Consider the following 9,732-nt stretch of genomic DNA (forward strand, 5'->3'; position numbering starts at 1 on the left):
TCAAAACAAGAGAAATCTATTATCTCCCAGTTCTGGAAGCCAGAAGTCAAAACTCAAGGTACTGACAGGGTTGGTTGCTTCTGGAGGCTGTGAGGGAGAATCCATTCTATGCCTGTCCAGCTTCTGGTGGTTGCTGGTGATCCTCGGCATTCCTTGATTTGCAGATGTAAAAACACTTGTCGTTGGATTTGAGATTCACCGTAAATCCAGGGGATCTCACCTAGAGATGAGAGTACCGGATTCCTAACTCCATCTGCAAAGACCCTTTTTCCAAACAAGGTCATATTCACAAGTTCGAGAGGTTAGGACATGGCTATGTCCTAAAAATAGACACAGCAACATCAAGAAACAGGTATAGAAGCTTTCTCGGGCACCGTGCTACGTCCTCTCCTACATGATCTCATTAAACGCCCAAACGCCAGTACCATAATGTTTCCATTTCACAGGTGGGGAAACTGAGGCCCAGCAGGTAAGATCACTTACCCCGTGGTGTGTCCCAGCTAGTTAGCCTCCCAGCCAGGGTTCGAACCTCCTTCTGATCTGATTCCAGAGGCTGCACTCTTTATGGGGTCCTGAAGTCCTCCAGGGCAGGGCCGCCGCGGCGCACAACTGCAGGGGGCGCCTTTCCCTCCGTTGCCCCCCCCCCCCCGAGCAAGTGTGTCTCGTTAGACTGTGCCTCCCCAGCACGCAGCCGGGTCCTTGGCACACACGACTCGGTCCACAGTGAGCGGCCAGCTGAGGGACCCAAGGAATGGGGTCCTAAGGATATTTCCCCTCCCTCCCTTCTTAGATTATACTAATCTAAGGAATGAGGCCATCGCCTCATTTATTTGTTTGTTTGTTTGTTCCTTGTTTTGTTTTTAAATCTGTGGTGCGCCATCAGGAAATCATTTCCGCTTCTGCCCCTGGTGAGGCTCTTGGAAATACTCCCCTTTCAGCCAATGGAGAGCACCGGATTCTGGCAGGGGGCTGTGCTTTATGGTCAGCCCTGCCCCCACCCACCCACCCTGCACACAAAAGCAGCATAATTAACTGTCTGAAGGCAGCCGAGCCTCCGCCGGCACCGAGCCGGCGAGAAGACAGCTCGGAGGCACGGGCTGCGACCGTGCCAGGGGCCGGGAGCGCAGCCGGCCGAGGGGCAGCCGACCGCTAACTGCGGCGGTCCCCCAGCTCTGGACAAAAGCGCCCATCCGCGCCGCCACGTTGCTCTGGGTGACCTTCGCTGGGTGCAGAGTCCGCCCCTGCGCGCGTCCTCCTCCGATGCTCTGAAGGCCCAGGGGCCGCGCTCCGAAGCCGAGGGATGTCCGGCTGCATCCGCGCGGGGCTCGCCTTTGTTTGCGCGTAACGGGCAGAGGCCGCCGAGGTGAGTCCACCCGCCTTTCTCGCAGCCCTGCCCCGCAAGATCTGTCCGGAGACATCCGCTGCCGCAAAGCCCCGTCCGGCAGGTGGGGCGGGTGGGAGCAGGGAACCACGGTCTTGTGATTCCCGGGATGACAACACAGCCATGTCTCCCGATGCCGAGGAAAACCTTCCGCAGGCATGCACGCCCACAGTTCACCTTCCGTGCCCACCGTTCACCTGGAAGGCAGAGGATTGCACCATTTTCAGGACATGCTTAGAGATTAGGCTGATAAAACCCTCAGCCTCTCTCTGGGACGCTTCCTAAGAGACCGAAATGTACACGTCCCATCTCTGTGCATTTCCTATTTATAACGCCGTGAACGGATTTGGGGGGGAAAAAAAAAAAGACTTGATAGATGTGTACATAGAGGCTTGCCTATGGGGTGGGGAGGAAGGGAGAAGGTTGAAGACTGAGTCCTTCTCTGAATTTGAACGTGATACGCCGGTAACTCAGCCGACCCAGCGCCAAAGCTCACTGCCTCATTCTCCATCCTCAAACGTGAAGCCGGGATCTTAGAACAGGCGTGTACAGGGCCCACGGGGGACCCACCCACACCCCACATTTAGAGGATTGTGGGGCCAGCATGTGTGGCTCCAGAGTCTCAGCTGTGGGTGGGATTGGGGGGCATGCTTCCTGGGGGCTGAGGTCACACCCAGCTCGGGGTAAGGAAAACAGACGCAGAGACCTCTTCCCGCCCCCCCCCCCTGCGAAAGGAAATTCATTTCCATTGACCCGAACTTTGCCTTGCAGTAAGGTTTTGGGTGGTGGTTGTTGCATCAGGAAGAGGTTTTTTTGTTGGTTTTTTTTTTTTTTTTTTTTTTGGCGTACTGCGTCTTACTGTCCCTCCTCCATGAATGAATGACGACATTCAGAACAGTGACAAGGATCCAGTGGGAAACTCTCACCCAAGTGGGGGGGGGGGGGGAGGGTGTCTAATTTTAGCTACCCCTCCCCCACTGCCTGGCCTTCACCTGGCCCAGGCTCCCTCTGGCTCCTCCCTCTCCGAGCCACAACCTCAAATGCAGACCCCGCCCACAGGGGCTGCTGTCCACACCCAAACCCTTAGCCTTGCAGGCTGTGCAGAGGGGCAGCATCGGCATCTGGAAGCGGGGAGGACGGGAGGGGGCGGAGAGAGGGAGGCTTAGGTGCTGGCATGTGAGAATAACCCAGGAGCTACTTGGAGGGTGGGCTGCCAAGGACACAGCGAGCCCTCTGTAATGACTGTCAAACCCTGCCCAAGTTCCCTTCACAAGTGTGCAGTTAAGACAGGACTTCTCAATCTCAGATCTATGGACATTTGAGGCTGATCATTTTTGGTCCTGGGGGGCCATCTTGAGCACGCTGCGGTGTTGAGCAGCATCCCTAACCTCCTTCCACTCGACGCCAGTAGCACCCTCCCCAAATTGTGACGACCAAAAATGCCTCTAAACATTGCCAAGTGTCTCCTGGGGGGAGAGGGGAAGGCAAAATTATCCCCAGTTGAAAGCCACTGATTTAAAAGCATAGAACCCATGGTTTTTTGTTTTAAAGATTTTATTTATTTATTTGACAGAGAGAGACACAGCGAGAGAGGGAACACAAGCAGGGGGATTGGGGGAGGGAGAAGCAGGCTTCCCGCCGAGCAGGGAGCCCGATGTGGGGCTCGATCCCAGGACCCCGGGATCATGACCTGAGCCGAAAGCAGACGCTTAATGACTGAGCCACCCAGGCGCCCCAGAACCCATGGTGTTGACTAAGTTATAAGATCCTGGAATGTTATGTCCAAAGATACTATATAAAGATCATTTCTAGTCCAACTTTTTAGTTTGCAGATGGAGATACTGAAGCTGGGAAGGGTGAGTGGGGGAGTCTTCCGTGCCTCAGGGTAGACCCCAGTTCAGTCTCATTCCACAGTTCCTGCTGCTCCCAGACAGCCCAGCTCTTAAGCCACCATTTCGGGTGCTGCCCGCCACCCCATCCTGCCCTCAGCTCCTCAGAAAAATAAAAAACAAAACTTGTGTTTTGTGCTTAGTGAGAATTATGACCCCAGCTTCCAGCCCCAGTCTCTTTCCACACTGCCTCCATTAGCCCTGGGGTAAGCAGGTTGTCAGGACTTGCTTCTTTGTTGGGGGATAAAGGGGCAGGGCAGGTAGCCTGGGGAAAGTAGAGGGGGGTTGAGGTCGACCAGGTCCTATTTGAAAGTGTCAGTCCCAGGCGGGTGGCTTACTCGGTTAAGTGTCTGCCTTCTGCTCAGGTCATGATCCCGGAGTGCTGGGTTCGAGTCCTGCATTGGGCTCCCTGTCAGCTGGGAGTCTGCTTCTCCCTCTGCCCCTCACCCCACTTGTGCTCTCTCTCTCTCTCTCAAATAAATAAATAAAATTTAAAAAAATCTTTAAAAAGAAAAAAAAAGTGTCAGTCCCAGCAAGGAAGCTTAAGTATATCGGTCACTAACACTTTAGTATAAATGATTTTAAGTGGCTTTATTGCTTCCCAGATAACTCCAAAGTAAGGGAGCGATGATGATCCCTAAGGAGAACGGACTTCAGAACTTCAAAGCGAGGGGGGTTGATACCTGCTGACTCAGCCCCTCACCTGGGTTCAAATTCCAGACCCATGTGGATGTCATCAGCTCTCTACACCTCTGTTTTCTCACCTGTGACATGGGGAAACCTCATGGGGCTGGTCAATGGTTCAGTTTAATGAAGGATGAAACAGTCTTTGCATATTGATCTGAAGGGCCACACGTGGGCGGGGGGCTGTTATTACGATAACTGTCCAATAAAACCTTCATGTGGCCCGCCTTCAGGATTCATCTCTGCTTCAAGCCAGCACCTCTCCTTGGTTCTCATGGGGACCACTGAAGCCACACTCCGGATGGAAAACGTGGATGTGAAGGAAGAATGGCAGGACGAAGCTCTTCCCAGGTATGGCTTCTCTGTTTCCACATCACCTATCGCGTTGGGGGGAAGGGTGCCCACTGCTTCTCTGAGCTGTGGTGTGGGGGACGCCGAGGATGGATGGGACCAGGCACATAATAAATATTTGCTGACTTTTTTAAGATTGATTCCCCACCCCCACCCCCACCAAAGCCCCGCAAAAACTCCATTCCCACGCTGTTTTAAGGGTTATGAACATTCTTCTACAACCATCTCATGGACTGTTATATTCTTACATGTGTTCCCACGAATCCAGGTGATAGCACATTTTTCCCCGTGGCAGCCAGAGGGATCTTGTCTTACTCCTGCCTAAAGCTCCTGGGGCAGATGCCCACCCCAAGGAAAATCCGGTGTTCAGCCTCCCCTCCTTCTTCAACCTCTCTCCCACCACATCCCCTTCATGTCCGTCCAGTTTTAGAAGCTTCCTTCCCATTCCTTCTCCAGGCCCGGCCGGCACTGACTGTCAGACTTCGCACTGGCTGTTCCCTCTGCCTGGAATGCCTTTCCCAGACACCCAAGCTTCCCTCGCTTCCTTCAGGTCTCTGCCCGCAAGCCTCCCTCTCAGAGAGGGCCTCTTGGCCCCATTCATTACCCCTTCCCTCAGTCCCTGAATTGTTTCCTTCCTGAACAACGGCCCCCAAAGACGTCTAATCCCCGTCCCCTGCCAGTGTCCCCCTCCATGGCAAAGCCACTCTGCAAATGTGATGAAGCTAAGGACCTCAAAATGGGGAGATGACCCTGAGTTATCCAGGTGGGGCCCCCATGTCATCGAAAGGGTCCTTCCCGAAGTTCGAAGGGAGGATCTGTTTCCATCCCTTTCTCAGATTCTCCCTTCGAGCTTCCAGGAGGAGCTGGCCCTGCCCACACCTTGCCTTCAGCCCCGTGAAACAGATTTCGGACTCACTTCTGGCCTCTAGGATTGTAAGAGAATAAATGTGTGCTGTTTTAAGCCACTGTGTGGTGATTTGTTACAGTAGCCAGGGGAGACTCTGCTATGAGTCTAATACTCTGAATATTTCACATATTTATCTTGTATATAGTCTGTTTTCCCCACCAAATGGAACCCCCCCACCACCACAGCAGGGGCCTTTGGTTGGATCACTGTTGTATGGCAGCATGAGGACAGACCCCAGCATACAGTTGGCGCTCAATAGCTCTTGGGTGAGTAGGTCACGGTCACTGGTAGGAGTAACAAACTGTGTAGGAGGGAAGCAGAGACACGTGCGCCACCAGGCCTCGTGTCCCTCTGTTTGCTCCTCTGGGCCGCGTGGGGTCTCGTGGTCAGCACAGGCTCCCCTAATCCAATGGCTGGACAAACTGACCACCTCCGCCCTTCTTTAATGCAAGCAATTTACCCCAGGGGATGATGCCCAAGAGCTCCTTATATAACCGTCTGGGAAGGACTAGCCGAAGGGAAGTGTGTGCTCACCCTGGAAAAGAGAATCGGAAGAGGGTCTCCAGCTCCAGAAAATCCCAGCCACTGAGGGGCCGAAGGCTTCCTCATGCCTCAGTTTCCCTATCTGTGAAGTGGGGACGTTAATCCCTCGCTCACAGAGTTGTTGGAGGAACCGGCTGAGGCCCGCGGGATGAAGCGGCTGGGGTGGGCTCGCCACATGACGCAGGCTGCCCAAACGCACGGTCCCCCTCGGATTGCTCTTAGCTGCGTCTTCTTCACTCTGGCTCCCTGCGCCCCCATCCATCGTTTAAAAGATAGCCCCTCTCCCAAGCCTTGTTGAGACAAAATGGGGCAGCTGCAGGTGCGAATTTTAAGTGAGTTTCTCCCAGCTGCAGAGGGTCCCTCTCCGTGCTCAGTGGGCCAGTGTCTGCGGCACAGTGGCCCCGCTGTGCAGCCCCGGGGCAAGAGCCAGCCCTTTGCCGGGGCGTCTGCCTTCCTCGCTCTGCGAGAAGGGAGGGCAGCTCCGCACCTCTGTCTAGTGCCAGACAACCCACAGTTCTGTTCCTTCCAGCTCAGCGATCCCTTCCCGGAGGCATCTTCCAGCTCCCCCGGGTGCCAGAGGGCTGGCCCTGTGCCCACAGCCCCTCCTGCCCCCACGACCTTAAACCATCTTCCTTCACCTCTGCCCCAGAGGGCAGCCTGGAGATGATATAGCTCGCTGCCTTATTTCTCCATTCATTCTCTGTAAGGCTATGCACCCACTGTATGCCCGGCCCCATGCAAGACACTGGGGACACACGGCAACCAGGACAGACACCCTCACGGGGCATTCATTCTGGGGCAGAGAGAGCCTTTCCCCTTATAAACTTCACAACCCAATATAAAACTGAAGCTGGGTTCGTGGTAACTGGGAGAGTGCCTGGGTGGGGTCTGACCGGGGTGGAGAGACGAGAGGTTGGGAAGGGCGCTGGTTCTAAGCTGTGAAGGATGAAGAAGGCTAGGGGTAGGGGCTGAGCATTCAAAGCTCAGAGAGCAGTGTGTGCAAAGGCCCTGAGGCCAGTGGGAGCAGACCGAGGGATGTAAGGAAAGCTGAGGGGGCATCTTGACCAGTGTCTCAGAGCTGAGGAGAGGCAAGTACAGGGTTAGACAGATGTCTGACTGGTGCCTCAGCCTGCCCTTCCCTTCACAAGCAAGTGGCCCTGGGTTTTGTTTGTAACTTTTTATTCCGATGTAGTTCCAAACTTAGAAAAAAATTACAAGAATGGTGTAAGGCACATCTGTAAACTTTTCCCCAGATTTGCCAATTAACATTTCACTCCCTTTGCTTTGTCATTCCCTCCCCTGTCTCTCCCTCCCTCCTGTGTCTCTCCCCTCTCTGTGTCTCTCTCTGTCTCTGCCTTCCTCCTCTGTCTCTCTCTGCCCCTCCCCATATATAGAGAGAGACTCAGTTCCCAGTTTGTATCTCCATCCCTGCACGGGGCATGCCAGTGCGGTGTCTCGCCCACAGCACACGCACATGAGCTGATTGTGCGGCACGCACCTCAACAATCCCCAAAAATGTGTGCGGCCGCTGTGGGTTCAGGGCACAGAGTGGTGGAGGGCTCTGAGCAGCCTGAGCATCGCTGCCCTGCCTCAGCCCTGCCCTTCTCCGTCTTGTGCTCTAGCCGTGCTGGCTCCTCTCTTCTGGTCTCCTCCTCCTCTGTCCCAGTCTGCTTGGGCTGCCAAGACGGGATTCCACCGACACTTACGCTCTCACCATCCTAGAGGCTGGCAGTCAGGTCAGGGGCCCGGCAGCGCTGGGCTCGGTGAGGGCTCTCTCCTGGGCTTGTAGACGGCTACCCTCTGATCGCGGCCTTTTCTCCGTGCTTGTGTGCAGAGAGATCACTCCTGTCTCTCTTTCTTATAAAGCACAGCCCTATGGGATCAAGACCCTCTTATGACCTCATTTAACCTTTATTGCTTCTTAAAGGCCCATCTCCAAATGCAATCATATTGGAGGTTGGTCCTTCAATATATGAATGGGCGGGGGACGCGATTCAGTCTGTAACATCCTCTTTGCAAAGAGCTGACTGTTGGGAGTGGAGTTGGGGTGGGGGGCGGAGCTGTGGTGCCACCCGAGGCCTTGGGACCCTCCCCGAGGCTGTGGTGCTGGGGGAACTGGGGGGGGGGATGAAGGGACAGAGGTGTAGGACATTGCAGAGAAGGCCCAACAAGGGCATCTAAAAACCACCAAAGTGGCCAAGAAAGAACCTTTTAGGCCTCTCTGGCTCTCTTGGTTGGGCTTCGGGGGTGTCATATTGCAAAGCCCCAGCATTGTTGGCCCAGGCTCGAGCCTCGGAAAAGCCTCCCTCTACCCAGAAAGAGATTGTGCGGTTGCGTGCACCAGAAGCGGCCTTGGGCAGGCAGAGACAGAGACTGGCCAGCCCTGGAGGGGAGACTGAGGCAGCAGTGTCCAAGTTTGATACCCTCGAAGTCCTGGAGCACAAGCTTGGGGTGGGGGGCATGGTCAAAGTTCATTCCCAATCCCCTTGTCTCACACCACGGGAAACCGAAGCCAGAGGCTGGAACGTGAGGGTAGACTTGGAGCCAGCAGCCCCCTGTGAGGCCAGCTCTGTTGCAGCTGCAGAGCCCCTCCAGATCGACAGGTGCTCCCGCTGGTGCTCCCCACCACTCACGGGATGCACCTTCGCTCAGTCTGTCCTTCCACCAGCCACTTCTCTGAGGGCCAGGCCCATGACTCACCAAAGCAAGATAGGAAGAGGCACGTCCTAGCAGGAAGCAAGCAGTTAGACAGAGAAAGCAGGAAGCAGCACTCAAGACAGAGGGGTGAGATGTGCAAAGGCACTGGGGCAAAGGGGGCCTTGGCATGGTAGGGAACGCAGCCCGCAGAAATGGGGCTGAAGGGCTCCTAGATGCAACGTCCTGGAGGGGTGCCCAGGTGAGAGATCTGGATTCCACACTGCACACTGCATGAGACAACACAGATGTATTCTTGCACAATTCTGGAGGCTAGAAGTCCAAAATCAAGGCGTCAGCAGGGCCCTGCTCCCTCTAAAGGGGACACTCCTTTCCGCCTCTCCCAGCTTCTGGGGCGGCCCGCAGTCCCGGGTATTCCCTGGCTTGCGGACACATCCCTGCAGTCTCTGCCTCATCCTCACATGGCCCCATCCCTGTGTCTGCATCCACATTCCCCTGTTCTCATCCGCACGCCGCTCACTGGATTTAGGGCCCCGTTAATCCAGGATGGCCTCTTCGTACCTTAATTACGTCTGCAGTGGCCTTATTTCCAATAGGTCATGGTCCAAGTACTGGGAGCTAGGACTTGAGTTATCTTTTGGGGGCACAGACTTCAACCCAGCACGGAAAGATGAAGCCACGCGGGGCGCCTCGCATATGAAGGAAAGCCCACTTCTCACGGGGCTGGGGCTTGCCCGTTGCAGGCTGAGCAAGCCTGCGGGGAGCCCTCCGGATCTACTCTGAGTTTATGGACAGGCTTCAGCTCAGCACAGTATGAGCTCTTCTTGGGACTTAGGGAAATAGCAGTTTTCAGCTGGCAGAGTGGGATTTGCTCGGCTGATGTCCCAGGACCCGGTTTCTCCTCCTTGGAGCCTGGAGTCCTGCCGAGTCGGCTTCTCCAGGTCAGCATGAGCGCGAACATCATCGAACAACCCTTGTATGCTAGGGGCTCTGCCAGGTGCCTCAGCCTCACAACTTCCTCCCGTTCCCAGGAGAGCTCCCTCCCCCCTCCTCCACCCCTCCCCCACCCTGCATCCCCTCCCCCATCCTCCATCTCCTCCCCCATCCTGCATCCCATCCCCCACCCTCCATCCCCTCCCCCTCCTCCACCCATCCCCCCTCCTCCATCCCATCCCCCCTCCTCCATTAACTCCCCCCACCCTGCATCCCCTCCCCCACCCTGCATCTCCTCCCCATCCTCCATCCCTTCCCCCAACCCTCCATCCCCTCCCCCAAACTGCATCACCTCCCCATCCTCTATCCCCTCCCTCCTACCCTGCATC

General features: G+C 55.5%; 1 protein-coding gene and 1 long non-coding RNA gene across 2 annotated transcripts in view; one reads left to right on the forward strand and one right to left on the reverse strand.

Annotated features, from left to right (window-relative positions):
- Nucleotides 1-926, reverse strand: LOC115942782 (uncharacterized). The gene is made up of 2 exons (XR_004077358.1): nt 484-926; nt 1-220 (listed from the first exon to the last, which is right to left on the reverse strand). It is a non-coding gene; the product is annotated as an uncharacterized LOC115942782 (long non-coding RNA).
- Nucleotides 927-1,018: 92 nt separating this feature from the next.
- ATCAY (ATCAY kinesin light chain interacting caytaxin) overlaps nt 1,019-9,732 on the forward strand; it is a 30,629-nt gene continuing 21,915 nt past the window's right edge. Inside the window, exons 1-2 of the mRNA XM_006738720.3 lie at nt 1,019-1,363; nt 4,188-4,305. Coding sequence (XP_006738783.1) covers nt 4,229-4,305 — 77 coding nt within the window. The 5' untranslated portion in view covers nt 1,019-1,363; nt 4,188-4,228. The remainder of the gene's footprint in view (nt 1,364-4,187; nt 4,306-9,732) is intronic.

Source organism: Leptonychotes weddellii, chromosome 1, assembly GCF_054177405.1.
Source record: "Leptonychotes weddellii isolate Sample4059 chromosome 1, ASM5417740v2, whole genome shotgun sequence".
Lineage (NCBI taxonomy): Eukaryota > Metazoa > Chordata > Mammalia > Carnivora > Phocidae > Leptonychotes > Leptonychotes weddellii.